The 18,696-nt window shown below is 46.3% G+C and overlaps 1 protein-coding gene and 1 long non-coding RNA gene across 3 annotated transcripts in view; one reads left to right on the top strand and one right to left on the bottom strand.

Annotated features, from left to right (window-relative positions):
• Window positions 1-6,145: 6,145 nt before the first annotated feature.
• Window positions 6,146-7,505, bottom strand: LOC144721621 (uncharacterized). Its single transcript, XR_013585937.1, has 3 exons — window positions 7,416-7,505; window positions 7,021-7,115; window positions 6,146-6,663 (listed from the first exon to the last, which is right to left on the bottom strand). It is a non-coding gene; the product is annotated as an uncharacterized LOC144721621 (long non-coding RNA).
• SFXN5 (sideroflexin 5) overlaps window positions 6,903-18,696 on the top strand; it is a 132,447-nt gene continuing 120,653 nt past the window's right edge. For both annotated transcript variants that reach the window (XM_078599406.1, XM_078599407.1), the window contains exons 1-2: window positions 6,903-7,337; window positions 11,014-11,082. In XM_078599406.1, the coding sequence (XP_078455532.1) occupies window positions 7,281-7,337; window positions 11,014-11,082 (126 nt within the window). In that variant the 5' untranslated portion in view covers window positions 6,903-7,280. The remainder of the gene's footprint in view (window positions 7,338-11,013; window positions 11,083-18,696) is intronic.

Genomic DNA, 18,696 nt, shown 5'->3' on the forward strand with positions numbered 1-18,696 from the left:
AATATCCTAGATTTGAAGCTTTCGTGACTGCAAGGATTCATATTCTTAGGTTTTTTCGGTAAAGTCACGTAGGTAAAAAATGTTTTAAAATTAATTTTAATTGTTTTACCTACGTGACTTTACAGAAAAGAACCTAAGAATGTGTAAACATCGTTGTTCGAGAGACTAAGGTGGCCAGACGTGGTGCAGGCCACCCATCGCCCTCGTGTGCCGTGCTCGCTAACAGTGCTTGCCCCAAAAGTTTGTTAAGGCTACATTGTGTATGGGGGGGGGGGGAGCAGCGACATAGTGGTTGGTGAAAATTAGTACACGGTCAGGTCCTGGACAGGCACAACACTGTACGCAGTCTAGGGAGTGACGCACTAAGACACCTTTATAACCATACTCTTTGTTTTTTCGGTAAAGTCACGTAGGTTGCGTGACTTTACCCACTTTTATTTTTCTTCAAATTGCCAACATTTTTTCCATTGAACTTGTGATAGTTTTCATTCTATCATCTCCAAATGGCAGAGCCACATCGTTGTTAGCTTTAATAATTCACATTTTCCATGCACTAAATCCACCTGCTTTCTGGACAGTGGGATACTGTGGCTTATTGTGTTTTTTTTTTCCCCAGGGCATCGCTGAGTTTTTCAGTCAATCTGACCATGGTCAAAATGACCCAGAATTGTGACAATTAATTGAATATGGGAAGCGAGGAGTTACGGATAATTACACCCCTATTATGAACAGAATACGAGGCTGCGCTTTCATTGACAATGCTATTTTTGTCGCTGTGGCAACGTGGATTGTTTTGTTGGTATAGCAATGTTCATGCATTCGTTATGGATTAGACTCATACGATTGCGCGATAACCAATGGTCAGACTTACGTTTCTGATCCATGTCATTGCAAGTAATGTACACTGATGACAAAACCTTGTTCTTTGGGCGCAATTCATTATTAAGTTCCGCTTTGCCAAATGTAGAAGCGCTGGCTAGGCATCTCACTGAGGAAGAGGAACACGTGGATTTGAGAACATACGCACGTTTGAGATATTTTGGAAAGTACACGTCCGTTCGACGGAATGAAGGCCACACTGGTCCAGACTAATGACAAAGGTGGCACACCCTCCCCGAGAAGCCCTCCCCTGTGGAGATGGAGCAATGGGATCGGCTCACGTGCAGTGGCTCGATGGGATTTCCGCTTTGCAAGATTGAGAGAAAGCGATGGTTTGGAGAGAATGTTTGAATGTTTGTTGTATGCTGAACTTTTTTTCGCACCGTACGTAGCCAACCGTGCTAATCAGAGGTGCGGGAAGCTCATCGGAGAGCCATTCATCCCACTGTGGGTAGATTCCCGACTGCTCTGGTACTAGTGATTGATAATTTTTCGTGCAAAACGTCAGCTTATTCAAGTACAAAGCAACTCGTAAAATCAACATCGATGTATTTTACCTGCCCTGCGGTGTGGATACAAATGCATAATGATTCTGCATTCTTGGAACACGTGCATCGTCGGCTGTTTATGTTCTGGCTGCAACAGCACAATGACTTGGCAACTCGTGCAACCCAAAGCAGACTTCACAAGGCAAATCATATCCAGGACCCAGGACTCTAACAGCACCAATTGGCCAATTCGCGTCCAGTTGCTGGAAAAGGTTTAACGGAAATAATTTCCATTTTTATTTATTTCAGTGTGTTGCTCATGGGGTTGATGCAGTTGGGGGGGGGGGGGTGGGGGGGGGCGTGAACATACTTCACCATACTCATCAGTCTGCATCCAGGAATGGCATGATCATGGCATTTGATGATAATGGCGAATTTGCAATTTATTTTCACGTTGTCGTCTACAGTAAACAATTCTGATCGGAGAGTTCAGTCTCAAATGTATATATATAAACGATATACACAGCTTGTTTGTTCATTGTAAACGAGTGCCTGCACAGTCACTTGTGGTTGGTTGCTCATTCCCGGCAGCGTGTGACGAGTGGATCATAAAACCCGTGCTATGTGGAAGTTGACCTTGCAGTGCGTGTGACCTTTTGTTACGCAATCGATAATGTTCAGTTCATGTTACTTGCGAGCTTGCGTCTCAACGTGTGTTCTGCTGTTGTCCTCCGGTCACCGGTTTTACTTTCGTTTGCCTTAAATTGCTGCAGTACCGGAGACCCGTCGCGATTATGCAGAGGTATCCGACAACAAGGTGTCGGCAATTGTTGCGCACAGTGTACACGTCTCGCTTCAAGTTTGCGGGCGGAATGCCAAGCAAACGTTGTCTTTTGGACGTCGTCTCGAGTAAGTACAAGGCACGGCTAATAGTTGGATGGGTTATGCCATGCTGTTGTGAAGAGTCGCAACACTCCAACCAACCTACCAAAGAATGTTGCTGCGGCGTGTACGGCATGGCAGTGTTGTGTGTTGCGAATAAACTAATAAAGGGAATCAATGAAGAATCTGCCCGATCCATTTTGCCCTCTTAAGTGGCATTTGTCATCTGCGTGTGCGGAGAATGTTTGTGTCATTGGTGGCCGCGCATTTCTAGAACAGCATGGCCGTGCGCGTGTGTGTTTGTGCCTATTTTTTTTCATTGGTGCTCGTTAACAGCACCTGACCCAACAGCATGTTAAGGCCTTCTTGGTTCTTTCGGTAAAGTCACGTAGAAGGGAAGTAATAAAATAATAAAAATAAAACATAATAAAACAATTCTCACGACGTTTCGGCCACAACGCAAGCAGCCGTCTTCGCCTGAGGACGGCTGCTTGCGTTGTGGCCGAAACGTCGTGAGAATTGTTTTATTATGTTTTATTTTTATTATTTTATTACTTCCCTTCTACGTGACTTTACCGAAAGAACCAAGAAGATGAATCCCTGCAGTCACGAAAGCTTTAAATCGAAATTTAGCATGTTAAGGCTATACGGGGGATCTTTGTCTTTGTGATTTTTATGGAGCGGTAGTGTAGCAGTTAGGGCGATGCGCTACGAGCCCGGCTACCTGAGTTCGATTCCCGCAAATGGCCAACACCAGTGACGATAATCAGAACTGGTCCGGAGCCTCCCAGAGGTCGACTCAGCCACAAATGAGTTCCTGGTGTGGTGTGTAAACATCGTCACTAGGAAGACGACGGTGGCCACCCACCCCCTCGTGAGCTGTGGCGGCCTTCAAAGCTGCTCGCGAACAGCACTTGCCCAAACAGTTTGTCAAGGCTATTCGGGGGATCTTTGTATTTGTGATTTTGGCCACCCTTTGTGGGAGTGCCCGAAAAGGCCTTGCGGTCTGTTTCCTGGTGCCCTCTTGTGGAAGCGACACGCATCACTTCCCCTCGTTTAATGCGATATGAAGTGAGGATCCAAGCAGGAATGTTGCATTTCCATGCCAAGGAATGCCAAAGAGTGTCGTGTGGGAGGCCATGAACCCGAACCGCCGTTATTAGATGCTGTTCATGAAGGGTGGAGAGCACAGCCCACTTTTCCCCAACTTTTCGACAATTGTACGAATCGTAGCTATTTCAAATTCGCGATTCTACTTAATTATGTTTTACAGAAGCTGAAGGGCTCATGCGAACCCACTGCATACAACGTATCATCATCATGATCAACCATGGTCATTGGACTGCTGTATGAAGACCTGCTTAAGCCTCCAGCCATCTTGCCATCATGCAATACAATAATCCACCTCTAGCACCTGCACATGATCTGGTTTAATCGCTAATCCTCGGTCCCCTTGGACACGTTCCATGCCTTGGCTGCCGCTGTGATTTGTCTTAAGCATGGCCATCATCCCTTCCAACGGACGTGATCTGGCCACGCCTAATTATCAATGTATATGACATTGAAAAATGTCTTATTTTTAAACGTGATCCCATGAACATGTCGTGAGCTTTAAGAATCCATATTAATAGATGCACCGCCACATGCCTGTCTATCCACTGTTGGTACAGCAAATACTAATTATATAGACTCTACCCCCCTGCCCCACCACTTACGTTTGTGCCTCTTCCCGTGTCTTCTCTTCTCCATATTAAAAAAAACCTACGTTTCCGCTCGCAGTCCCTGTGTGAGTGGGGGCAGTGAGCCCAATTGTCTCCCATTCTTTAAACCCAGGAGCACTGAGTTTGTGTTTCGGTCCACGGGATTTATTTGCCCTTTTTCGTGCTTTGTACCGGGCTCTTATAAAAAAAAACTCTTAAGAATGTATAGACTCTACATTGCTCAATGCAGTGAGATAACAAATCATGTGCGTGGTTATGAAACGCGATGTGCACAATTTGTTTTAATCTGCATGATGCAGTCTTAATTCCCAAAGCGCGTTTGATGTGGTCGGGTGCATGGCCAGATGTGCGCTGCGTTAATTAAATCACAATTATGAAAGTGGTCTGCTGTAGTGGCAATGGGGTTGTTGGAGTAAGAATGGCGTGGCCCACGTTAATGAGCCGTTTGAGATGAGGATGAATGGAAGCTTAAGTGGAAGGCTGTGGTGTTTGTGAGCAGGTGAGAGGCTATTGAGATAATGATGCAATTGCTCTTTGCTGTTGCTGTTAAGACTGATCGGGGGAAACGGTGACATCGCATGCCTTCGTCTACGATGATGATGAGGATGATGTGGCGAATACGTGGCACAAAATGAACAAAAAATGTACGTGATAATTACCGCAATAATCATACCAGGGATACAAATGTTGTTAAATACGAGCGATTTACACACACTTAGAAATATTTTCTAAACTAGGACAGCGCATACTGTGAAATGAACTCATTAGAATTGATCAGAGCAATGTTATTCAAGAGTTACACAAATTACTGAACAATGCATGTTTCTTCTACGTTCGAATGTCTTCGATTCATGAGTGCCTTCTTATGGACAAATGCCCAAAAAACGAACAGAAAATCAAGCATTCGTGAAGGGGGAGGGGTAACACCCAGCACTGACATTTCCTGGCCACATTGCAGCCTATAACACCTGGCAAGACCTGGCGGTGGTCACAAAACCAAGTACAGGTGAGAAAGGAATTGGCTAAACATGTCAAACTCGGCAAAGTTTAACTTGGAAACAAATCATTAACATCGTCCACGTTTTTGTTCATTCTACAACACGTCGATTCATTAACGCGGGTAATACACCGTGCGAGTTGGAATGACCATTGTACCCACACCAGTGCTCGGGAATAATAAATAGCGATCGGGTACTGTTTCAATAATCTCACGTCGGAGTGTGTTGGTTCAAGGCTGGCTGGGCGATTGCAACCACGCCTCTCACACCTTTAACACTAAAACTACGGTTTAAGGCTCAATGCAATCATAGCTTTGTTCATTTGTCAATAACTGTCGGAAAGGTGATCCAATATGAACAAAACTTTAATGTAAAGTTGCGTTGGTGTTAGGGAATTCCACCGACAGGGGTTGCCCAAAATGTGGAGATAAAATACCAGCGCTAAAAGGACCTGCCTGGATGTTTTATCGAGGTCTAATGACGTATTTTTTTTACCAATTATTAACAGGTAAGGCCCACTGAGCTATAGAGCTATTTTTCAGAAGCGACCTGGCCACAAATCATCGCTCAAAAAAGTGGCTTATCATGTGAAAATGTATAGCAGCCAATTCCTCTTAACGTATTGCTTTGCCTGTGCGCCTGTCATGCGCGCTCTCGTTATTACCGCTAATTAAATGCTTCCGAGGACAAACGCTTGTTATAAAATACACCATGCATATGAGGTGCGAACACTCAGCACTGAATTATTAAGTACCGTACTTAATGATTGCTTCATCCAGCAGTGGAGAAATCGTGATTGATGATGAATACATAGTAGCAGCAGGGGGCATTTCCAATTCCCCAGTGTGCTTTGAAACAACTCATGGCCACTAATGGCTCGGCAAATATATTTAAGTGTTATGACGTCTATAGTACATTTCGATTTAAAGCTGTCGTGACTGCAGGGATTCATCTTCTTGGTTTTTTCGGTAAAGTCACGTAGAAGGAAAATAATAATAATAATAAAAACATAATCAAATAATTCTCACGACGTTTCGGCCACAACGCAAGCAGCCGTCTTCAGGTGGAAAACAGGTCTGTCGAGAAGGCAGAGTCTTCTCGACAGACCTGTTCAGACTCTGCCTTCTCGACAGACCTGTTCTCCACCTGAAGACGGCTGCTTGCGTTGTGGCCGAAACGTCGTGAGAATTATTTTATTATGTTTTATTTATATTATTTTCCTTCTACGTGACTTTACCGAAAGAACCAAGAAGGTCTATAGTACAGTTATTACATTTTTTGTTCCCTGCAAAATATCTTTGAGTCCAAAGACTGACTATTCAAGAGGGTCCTGATTGTCAATGTTTAGCCTCTTCATTTGTTTATCCTTACACTGTAGCTGAATGCACACATAATACAGTCATATCCCCATCTCTTCGTGGTCCTCTAACCCAACATCTGGCCGGGTGGCAGAGAAGGGTGTAGATGTAGCTATGTTGGTGTGATATATATGCACGTAAAATTCACAGCCCTTTGTCAATCCACTTCTGGCTGAAGGGAGTCACCGTCACCTTGTCCACGTCATTGGGGTTATTGACCATACTTCACCACGCTGGTCAGTGCTGGTTGGTAAAGAAGGGGTGCATCCAGGAATGGTTCAGATCATCACTCCCCACTGATGTCAGCCGTGACCGGGATTCAAACTGATGAGTTCACCTGCGAAGTACACATTTCATGTCCACTGCTCCTCCCATTAAGCTTTTGTCAATGACACGAATTTAAAATAATTTCGTAAAAAAACACTGGCCTTAAAATAAAAATATATAATAAACGACGTTATCATAGCACATAAACTGATCATCGTTTTTTGGCTTAAAAAATTTTTTATTATTAAATGCAAACTCGATTAAATGATTATGTCAGCTTCAATAATTAGGTGACGAGGCGAGAAGCCTCACCCATTCATTGGGGCATTCTCGCAGCCAGCAGTGCACCACCCTGCGGTGGGACCACGTCCAACTTACACAGTACACACCTTGCTGCAAGTGCCTCGCGTTTGTAATACGTGCTTACCACACGCCGTGGTTGGTATCCGTAGAATCCGAGGGAGGCGGAACTGATGCGCGCAACGTTGGCGCAGCCTGTGTCCCTTGATCCGGCAACGCAATCTGCTTCACAAACAATTAGCGCACACTTTTTAGCTAACTAGAGCGTAAACTTACGCACGCGCACAGACACACACACACGCGCCCACTCTCACTCACTCTCACTCGAATAGAGTCGACGGCACAACCTTTGCTACGCGACGCACGCTGCAAGTTCTTAAAGCGGCGATGGAGGAGCGTCGTGAATGCCCGCCATTCAAGCTTGGAAAGTCCATGTTTGACCAGGTAACACAAAAAAAGAACAACGTTTAAGAAAATAAAATAGATATACTGTACAGTATTTTAAAATATCCTCTACCGTACTATTGTTTCCAGTCTTGTTGAAGGAACTAAGTCTGTTAAAAGCCAAGTTGCGTAGTTTAGTGCGCGCGCGTGTGCGCGTGTGCGCGTGTGTGTGCTGTGTCATTGCGTAACGTGAGAGATAACGCGGTAGATGTGTTACAGCCACGTGGAGGGGGGGGGGTGTTTTAGTGTTTAAACATGCGCCAAGATGGTCAGCCGATGGAACGTTTCCGAGAGAGCAAAATAGTGGCTGTCCACCACGTTCTTCCGCGGGAGACGGAGCGACGGCACCGCCGTAGCTTGGCGAGGGGGTAGGGAGGGGGAGCGACTTCTCATCCATCCAGCGGTGGATTGCTCGTGCCTCATCGGACGCGATATACGGGGAGTCGTTCCAGCTTTAGCACGGGCGCTTCAAATCCGCCGCTTTCGACGCTTGATCCCGCGCGCTGCAAGATATGCGGCTCCCTTCGCATCGACTGCAGCGGCGACAGTACACAACAGACTGCATCCGCTATTGATCGGCTCGGCATGGACTCGTTGGGCCGGGAGAGGGAGGGAGGGAGGAAGGAGGAGAGGAAGCTTTCCGTCGTGATGTGCGGGTTGTTTTTGCTCTTGTCGAAAAGAGACCGCGTCTACTTTGCGTTCTTCACACGCTGCCCACTGCCCCCCCCACCGCCGCCAGCCCACACCCCACCCTGACCCCCACTCGCTGCATCCGACTATAAAAGATTTGGATGCTACGTGGCACGGGTTCATGGCTCGCGACACATCCCGTCTCGATGTTTTGGCGAGGCCGGTTAATCGGCGGTGCCTCCTCCTCCAGGGTGTCCTCGCTCTCAGTCAAAGGGTCCTGTTGCATTTGGGGCGATTGCTTCTCGGCCGTGAATGCCATCAAAGGTCCACGGATGTTTTGCTCTGTGTTGGAGGAAACTTGGAGCGAAGCCATCACGCAATCCGAGGTGGTGGTGGTGGGGTGGTTACATTTCGGCACTGCCATCAGCTGGCCACACCTGGCAGCGGCGTGACTACAACTCCTGGCAAGCCTTTGGGGTGATCACCCACCAGATTGCCTCGCTTAGAGACCTCTCAACTGCTTAGCTTTTGAGATTGCCGGGGAGCGGTGGGAGGGCGAACGCAACGTGATTTGGTCATAGGCGAATATTTACGTGGCTTCGTACGATATGCTTCGTCGACTTTACGCACCTCGAATTCACCGCGTTGGCGAATTCACGTGGGGACGATGCCGAAAGGAGCATGGTGCAGATGACGACGCAGCGTTAAAGTGCTGCACGGCGGGACTCGCGTCCGTGACGTTTAGACACGCGCACTTGCACTCACAAGCACGCCTTTGTCCAACACAGCATTTGTACCAGTTGCACGCGCCGTTGCTAAGTACATTTTTTGTTGTTGCTGTTGCGTTGACACTCTCCACGGCAGTGGCGAGCTCACGACAGTGTGAATTTCATTTGCTCGGAGGAAACAAAATCACTGTTACAGTCGTCGCCGGCGTCAACCGTGATTTGTCCACTGCTGGATGGATGCATGGTCCTGCGAAGCGCCTGCACAACGAGCCGATTCGATCGCTCCATCTCCACCGTGGGCGTTCCCTCCTTGGGCTGCCACTCTGTCGCTAGTCTCGACGACGAGCGGTCATCCTGCCTAGGCCTCATCCGTGCTCATTACTCCATACCTGTCAAGCCCTTATCAGTGCCTACCTTATGATAGACCACTTGAGACCTTATTAGTTACTCCGTGTCCTTATAAATATCAACGTCCATCCTGCAAAGTCCGCATTGAAACGGCTGCATGCCGTATGGACATGAAAACTAAATTTCCCTGTACAACAATACGGGGTAAGCTGTATGGGTTGACAGGTATGCGTCACTCACAGAGTCCGTATGATGTACAGTATCTTGTTCCGTATGGAGTTTGAAAAAGGCAACAGACTGACATTTTTAAGTGTACGTTGCGAGCCATTCCACAACATACGGGGCTGAGTGGAGTTGGCGAGTTCCACCAGAATACGCGTGTTGTCTTGGCCAGTGATCAGTGATATGTCCGATGGTGAGCGCCTCACCACATTGTAAGTTTGGAGTATGATGTATATAACTTGTGCACGTTTTCTGGTCCATGTGATCCCTCTGTCTCTCTGTGAGTGACCCCAAGCGTGCACCATATCTTTCCTTTGTCCACTTGTAAACCTTGGTTCCATTTTCTTTGTCGGTGACCATATCTCGTTGATCCATATGTCATAGCAGGAAGTTTGCACTGTTCGTAATAACGGTTTTTGGGTTAGATTGCCTAATTACAAATGTGTCGATAACCCACCACCACCCGACACGGCCAATTAGTAAGGTTTGTCAAGTGAACAAAACGTGCAAATTAGTTGTTACTTCAGCACACCGGTGTGTGTTGGAGAGTAAACCCACGACATTTACAATTTAAATATTAAGTTTCGCTGGTGATTACAACTAGCTTCATCAGGCAATTTGTCAGAATTGTGAAGTCTTCCTGTTTGCGGTCTTCAATATAGTAAGTTTGCACTGATTGAAAACATTTTCCTAATGCGTAATTATTTGCTCAGCTAAGCCTTACTGTTGAGTTTAAAAAAGTGTTTTTTCTGGAGGGCCTTGTGACAGGATTGTTTGGCCATTTTGTTTTGGACATGTTTGTGCGTGTAATTACATTGGGGTGCCTGGAGAAAACACACACATTCCAAGGGGAATAACTGAAATGCCACACAGGCCACAAACATACTTGCTGTACTGCCTTCTGGCACCTTGTAGCCGCTGCAATGGGTAGTCACACGCGCGCCACACACTCGGATCTCAGGATGATTTACCAACGCCCACCTACAAATCTTAGGCTGTCAGGTGCGTACCACCGCAACACACGCATGGTAGAGGCATCGTATTGAATTGACTATTAAAAAAAAAACACTTGGCCGATGGTCCAGAATAATAATAACAACGCAGTGGCAGCCAAGGAACGTGATGTGTCTGAGAAGATGTCCACCGAGGAGATGCAGTGAAGTGCAAGTGCTTGGTGGATTAATAATAATAATAATTCCATTCATAGAGCACTTTTCATCAAGGGTTTCAAAGTGCTGTACAGGACACAGCAGCAGCAGACACTCGGCATTAAAACAAATCAATTTACTAAATAAACTAAAAGCTTCATAAGCAGAAGCGTATAAATAGGTTTTAAGACACGTTTTAAAAATGTCCAAATATCCTGATATCTCATGGAAGAGCGTTCCATAGTCTGGGGGCTACACAGGGAAAGATCTCGGTCACCCATAGACCGAAACCTCGAACTGGTGATGCAGAGAAGATCTGCATCACGCCCAGATCTTAGGGACCTGGAGGGGACATATGGGTGCAGCACGTCAATGATGTAGGCTGGGGAAAGATGGTTCACTGCTTCGTAAATTCACAATAGGATTATGACATCACGTGATGATGAGAGATGGTGACGGCTTGGCGAGGACTTTATCCAGCAGTGGATTGATGATGACTGATGATGGTCATTCAGCGCTGCTCTGTCTCAGTCAGTGGTTTTGAATATCACCCTAGTATGTTTTGTTATATTATTAATGTTACCGTGTTATTATTTTCAGACCACATTCTACGGACGCCTTCGGCACTTCCTCGACATCATCGATCCAAGAACTCTGCTCGTGAGCGAGGTGAGCACTGGAAACGGCTGCTCTGGCATCTGGAATGCCTTACTGGGAGTCTTGATACCTGAACCTCTGAGAGAATGGAGCTGTGCTTTCCATGGCCATTAATAACCTGTGCGAGTTGTGGATCATTACTTTTACTGTCCATATAGGACATATATACACGATACCTGGCAGAGCCAAATAATGAATTTAGTACTCTATATATTTTTTTTATTTCCGCCAGCCAATCTGGATTATTGCCGAGTGTGCTTTTTTTTTGGTAAAAAAATTATGACAATTCCAGAATTATACTTCATATATTTAGCAAGGAGTATCTGACAGGCATTGCAGTGATGAATACATCGTATGTTTGAAAATGTAATTGTAAAAGGCATTTCCACTGAAGTGCAGTTGCGTGTAACAATTCACTGTGTCAGTCCACTGCTGGATTAATACCTCCCCATGACACGTTGGTCACGTGGATTCTTTCACCATATTTGACCATATTGGCCAATGCTTGTTGTTGAATTTGGGGTTGGGGTGTAGGATTGTTTCACATATCGCCAACCACCGATGTTTTTCCTTGGCCTGGTCTCGAACTCATTTCACCAACTTCACAGCACAGTGTGCCTACCACCTTGACACCCCCCCGCCCGCATCCCTTGCATGAAACAATACTCTTAATGTGCTATTTTTCCAGTGTGAATATGAATGTATTCCTATACCTACATAAAGTAAACCATGTGGTAACCTTAAACAAAACATCTGAAGCTCACGTTTGCCGAACACACAAGTAATATTTCATATCTTTGATTTCTCTCCATAGGCCGATACATAATACTAGTGTGGCTGGAAGTCTATCCTTAACGGTTATAGTGTCTGACTTGTATAATTTGGCATTGTAGTGCATATAAAAACTGCTGGCGTGCATGATGTGCAGAGGGTTTTGGCCTGAAGGACACACAGAGCATGTGGTGTACTCACTTTGGTTATTTAAAAAAATTAAAACACAGCGCACCTTTGTTAAAGATCCGTTCTCTCTGCCGTGTTTTCTAAACGCTTGTAAAACTCAAGTGCCCGGTAGACCAGTCCCCTAGTTTGTTTTAAGCCCTGTTTTTTTTATCAGTTAAAAGCAAAAACATATATTTCAGGTCCAGACTGTTGGTGTAAGACATATGAATGAACGTGTAGAATGTAGTGCCCTCTGATTCTCTCTCTGTCATCCGGAGAATTTGCCAATTTTGCATAGTCTGAGGGATTAATGCTGAACCTTAAGAATTACGCGCGTGCCTTGGTCTTGTTCTATAAAGCTTGGGCAGTAACTATTACCCTTAATAAAAAAGGTACCTTAGGCTGGTTATATGAGCATCAGGCATTATTGATCAACAAGAAGCCAATAGGTTGCTTTGTGTAACTCTGAACTTGAGAAAATTATGTTGAACCCTGATCATTCTTAACGTGCCTTATTCTGCTTCTATGAACCTTGGTTATCAATTATCAGCTGCAGTAGCTCCAAAGGTGCCTTAGTCTGGCACTCTGTGTATAACTGCGTGCATCGCTGTGCGTGCGCACATATACTGTGTGTGCAGACGTTGTGATGTCGCGAAGTCCCGCATTCCCGTTGATGTTCTTGGTGACGGACACAAATGATTAATTTTTGCGCCAGTCCATCGACAGAAAAGGGTGTGGTAGATGTGGCGCAGTGCCACGTGCACAGTGCTGTAAAGCCTTCGAGCTAAGTTTGAATTCTGGCACAGCTGACATCAGTTGGCGAGTGTTATCTGTTTAATTCTAGATTTGAAGCTTTCGTGACTGCAAGGATTCATATTCTTAGGTTTTTTCGGTAAAGTCACGTAGGTAAAACATCAAAATTAATAAAAATTAAATAAAATAAAAATCACGACTTTTCGGAGGCAACACAAGTCTCCGTCATCAGGTGGGACCGTCACAGCCAGATTAGCTGCATCAAGTAAGGGATTACATCTTGAATCATTGCCTCACTTGATGCAGCTAATCTGGCTGTGACGGTCCCACCTGATGACGGAGACTTGTGTTGCCTCCGAAACGTCGTGATTTTTATTTTATTTTATTTTGATTAATTTTGATGTTTTACCTACGTGACTTTACCGAAAAAACCTAAGAATATGAGTGTTATCTGCACTGGTATGTAGGCCACCCTCACCTTCTTTAACCCGTGCTGAGTAGCGTCGTGAAGCATGGTCAACCCCCGAAACCAACACGGTGTGGCCAGTCCTTCATCCAGCAGTGGATTGACAAAGGGTTGTACGTTACATTATCGGTGGAAGATATCCTCCAGACGTGAAGCATGTCAATTAATATTTCTGCAATCGACAGTCACCAATCGGATACAATTCTACACGCATGATGTTTAGTATTTGCATTGCAATCTATTTGGCATGTACAGGAGGCTTTGGTTATTTTGCAAAAGCTGTCCCCTTTGGTCTTTAAGCACGAGTATATAAAATGGTATTGCGTTCGAGGCTTCGCCTTGAACGTTATCTCCATAAGCCACCCGGCCATCTCATTTGGGGTGAGTGTTTTAATTTGAGAGAAAAAAAAAATCGGGATCCAAATGAACATTCCCATGTCTGCAGGTCAACATGTGCCGCAAATGATTTTCTCAAGGCGTTACGTAACGACTGTTTAAACCTGAACCATTAACATTTCTTGTTCAAATGTTCAATTTGCACTCGTGTCGCTTAGCTTGCGCGTATGCATATTTCGAACCGGTTCCTCTGTTTTCCACCGGCACGCACGCACGTACGCACGCACGCACGTACGCACGCACGCACGTACGCACGCACGCACGTACGCACGCACGCACGTACGCACGCACGCACGTACGCACGCACGCACGCACGTACGCACGCACGCACGTACGCACGCACGTGTTCACTTATTTCGTCATTACAATTGAGAACATCTGGTCCCGAGCCCGCGAGGTATTTGAGCTACGAACGAACCAGCCCTCCTTCCTCCCACATCTCCCCCCCTCCCTTACCCCTCCCGTATCCCATCACCCCCGGCTCTGTGACATTGAACTTGTCAGCTTTGGTTTGGCGGCAGATCGGTTTACGGCTGCACCTGAGCGGTCGCAATTAGCCTTGTTGAGCTCGGCCTTCCCGGGCCGGACCACCCGGCTGCACCCGACGCCCGGGGTCCCCACGCTGTTTCCCGGGGGGGGTGAATGCGACCAAGGCCTCGGCCGCAATTAGGCCGCGGACCGCCGTGTGGCCTTGATGTGACGAATGAGGCGCTAAAATTACGGGGGCCCGCTTTCCCGGTCGACCTCCCTGCAAGCGAGCGGCCTCCCATATGGCCCTGCGCGCCGCGACGATTGACTCGCAAGCTGTTTTTGTTATCGTTGTTAACGATTATTACGCGGTGCGGTGACGCAGAGGTTGAGCGCGCCGCGCTGTGTTGCCGAGTCGGATACCCCCCCCCGCCCGGCACAAGCTGATGTCGGTGGTGGGGAAGGTCTGAACCGGTCCTGGGGCACCATTCCACGCAAACCCACACTGAGGTTGAGCAAATCCTTCGCCAACCTGCGCCGACTAGCACGGCTAAGTATGATCACGCCTACCCCAAAATCAACATGGCACGTGGAAGCTTTCGGCACACAGCGTTGGTGACGGATGGTTATAACAAAGAGAAATGTTTAAGTAAATTGCAAGTTTTGCTTTGCAAGTGTTGGGTGATGGCGAATGATTGTTACCACGACCGTAAAGCGATGAAATTGGTGGCTGTGCAAATTGGGCAGTCAAAATAAAAAAAAAATCATCCTAATAATACATTTGGAGTGTCATTTTGAAGGTAATAATAGTGTTGTGGTAAAAAAATAAAATTGTATAATCCGGCTTGTTTATGGACTAAGTCACTGGTTTGGCGCGTACGCGAAAGTAAATGTGTCGTCATTGTCCCAGCCTGGGTGAAGCAGTCGGTTCGCTCTTCTCCCCGATTGAAAAGGGTGGCCCAATTTATTATTTTTGACATCTGGATAAAAGTCATAAATCGTTAACATACTATGCCCAGGTATAATATGCCACTTCGTGACAAATGGTTACCCACTTATGTAGTGTCTGAATTGTACATCAAGATATCTGTGAAAAATAACTTTATAGCTCATCGTATTCTTCCAGTATTAATAAATATTCTGATTCTGATCGTGGAACTGCCCATATGGCAATGGACTTGCTGTGATGCACCCACTGAGATGGAGATATTGTCTCAAGGTTCATTGATTTCGTCCCGGGATTTTAACTCGGTGAATGTGGATTGAAGGAACGATATGCAACATAACCACAGTGCCACATCAAATATCCTCCACCCAATGTGTGTTAATACGTGACAAGGTATTCGAGGTGTAGTGATGTGTAGAATCTTCGATTCAAATCGAATGTTATGCTCAAGATATATGCAGAGGATTGTGCGCTTAAGAATTTACTATTTAGCGTTCATGTTGGAAATTTGTTCCTGTAAACCCCTGCAGCTACTAGAGGTCATATATTGCACCGGAATGTTTAAACAGTGATATATCTATATTCTTTGGGTCTTTCGGTAAAGCCATGTAGATACAATTTTTTTTAATACAAATATGACGTTTCGATCGCAATGCAAGCAATCGTCATTAGGTGAAAAATATATATCTTTTGTTTGTATAATTTTAAATTTGTTCAGTTATGTTGCATCATTGGTCTAAATGTAGCGTTACTAAATCCGTTTTAACGAATGGATCATTACATGCCTACTGAATAATTCCCAACTGGATTTTTTTAATGTTGAGGATATATTACCTCCACCATGATCTTCGCTATTTTGCATGCTCACATGTTGATGTGGTCGCATTTAAATCCTACACAAGTCTAAATAATAAGTGTATACATTTTAATTTATATTCAGCATGTTTTAAATCAAACTTTTATCCATCCGAAAGATCTTTTATTTCCAAATCAACCGGCAGGAAACGGCAGTGTGTGTTTCGCGAGTTGTTCGTAACCCCGAGGTCACTTCTCCACAACCCACGATTGCACGACCCCGTTAAGCGGCACCGATTAGCTCGCAGCACCTGGCGGCTTCGCCATCCGGACCGAGTGACGTGGACAGAGCCTTGACCTTCTCGGGAGCAGCGTCTCATGGTGGCGGTGGATTTTTGTCGGAATCGGGTTTCCGAGCGGAGCTCCCGTGCCCACCGCGCTAAGTCTCACTTGCCGCACATCTGTCCGTCTGTCCGTCCCATCAGCTGACGCTCACCCCAACCATCCCCACCCACCCACCCACGCTCGCGTGATCGTTCCCTTGCTTTGGACACGTGTGCGAGACCACACAGCCTTGAGGACTGTGACGGATGTGTCGGCGGATATGGACCTCCCTAACGAGCTTCGGCTAATTGCGAAGTCCGCGGCGTGAAGTGGAACGCGTGACTTGGCGCGGCCTCCGCCAAGTCTCTGGCCGGGGTAGAGGTGAGGGGCGATGCATCTGTGCACGCACGGTGGCACGAGCGAGCGAGCGAGCGGCGCCCAAATCCCCGCGGACGCAGCACCGGCACAGCTGTCGTGTAACTTCAGTGTCTGCGTCGGCCCCTCCACCTTGGCCTAGCTTCCTGCGTCCGCCCATCATCGGGCGCGTGCGGTGCACGTTAGTGTAGATTGCGTGGAGATGAACACAGTCGTGACGTCTTGTGGGCCGTCTTCTGCTAAAGAACATTTATAAACGATGAAAACCTAAACGTTGCTCTCGTGTCCAATGTTGTGATCATCAGGTTTCGTGCCCTGGCCGTGCTGTAATTCCATCAGACTGTGTAGGAAGCTGTGGAGTTGCTGCTGCCTGTGGGGTGCTTGTAAACTTTTACTTGAGGACATTGCGCGTGTGTTTGCTTTCGCAATCGAGTAGAGCTGTCATCAGCAAATCGATAGCGTGTTACATGTTGAAATTGGCGATAGTTCCTGTGTGAAAGCATCCTCCAATTACATTGCAAATTGCTTGTAAATAACAGTGTTATATGTTTCACTTGTGTACGTTTGTACACTGCGGTGCTGCTAACTTGAAAAAAAATAAACCAAAATCACTCTGCACTCTTGCAATCTACAATGCCCCAACACAGGATAGTGTATCGTAGACTCTATGTTTTAGTCAATGGCATTTTTAGACATTTTCTTTCCACGACTAAAGTACTCGAGACTTTTGACTTGAGCAGTGTTATTTTACACTCGGCCATTAAACTAACATTGACATATTCACGATAATAATCACAATCCACACTTCTATAGCGCCTTTTACCCAGAGGTGACAATGCGCTGTACAAAACACGCACGCAACACGCAGGCTCGCACCAATACAATCCAACACCAAAATATACGAATTGAAGCGGATACGAAAGCCGTTTTCACTCCCAATGTGCTGGACACAGCTGTTGCTGTCCCACGTGCATCAGCATCGCCTTGCTTGGACTGTGGATTAGTAGGATTGTTGCTTCTTTATTCACGGAATGAAAACTCTGGTCGAGGACAGCCGTTTTGTCGCGAATGTCTCGTGTGTTAGTAACCAGCGTACATTACAGTGATGCTGCATTTTGCACAGCACAGTGATCGTCTTCAAGATGTTTACAAGAAAATCTCAATCTTCTCACTACCGATCGATACACAAGCACCACTCTTACCAAAGTGATCATTATTGCATACTTACTGTCATAGTGATGGCGATGACAGTAAGTTAGAATGATGCGGAAACATTGCTCGAACGATTAGCCGGGTAATTGGAACTTCTGTTCCACCCGTTGCTTGAAGGTTACTCTGGGTTAAAACGGGCCCTCTCGGTTGTCTCAAGGAACGTCGGCGCAAACTTAGCTTGCGCTCGCGTGCCCTCCAAAGCTAAGAAAAGCAACGTCACCGGCGTGGGGAGCGAAGGTGGTGGGGGGGGCTCAACAAATCGGTGACTCGGACATCGCTCAGCGTCGACGCAATGTAGGCAACCCACCGAGTGGTGCGCTCTTTGGACATAACAACGCTGTTTCCTTTCGGACGGATTCGTCACGTCGGAAGTTTGATGAGGCGGTGACCGATGCCTTCATTTTTAAACGGTGTGGCTCTGACGTGAGCCGCTCGCTTGTCCGTTCGTTGAACTTGCCCTGGTCGTGCAAAACGAGGCGCTTAGTCTGCAGGAAGTTTGAAGGCAATTTGAAACTGATTTCTCCGCCAAACGGAAAACCAATCGTCGCCTCACTCGCCCAGACGCCCGCGATCATTATCCTCTGTGCGCAGTATTCGCTTCCCCGTTTAATGTGAGCAGTGTTACTTGAGATTGAGGTTATTACATTTTGTAAGGTTCACGATCGTAATGAAACATAACGTTTTGCAGCCCTTTGGCAATTAGCTGCTGGATGAAGACCTTCCCGAGTAACGTTGGTTGTGGTGGTGGTGGTTTGACCGTACCTCGCCGTGTTGGTCAGTGTGGATTGGTTTGGTGAAGGGCAGCTTAGCCTGGTCGTTGGCTGGAAGGGTCCTGTTTTAAAATCACAGCAAGAGGTTGGCTCATGAGCCAGGGTTAACTCATTCCCATCGTTAGCACAGCAAACAAAAAAACACGGCAAATATTGTTTTAAACCAGACGGTAAAAGGAGAC

The sequence above is a fragment of the Lampetra planeri genome, chromosome 12, assembly GCF_965212315.1.
Source record: "Lampetra planeri chromosome 12, kcLamPlan1.2.h2, whole genome shotgun sequence".
In the NCBI taxonomy this organism is placed as follows: domain Eukaryota; kingdom Metazoa; phylum Chordata; class Hyperoartia; order Petromyzontiformes; family Petromyzontidae; genus Lampetra; species Lampetra planeri.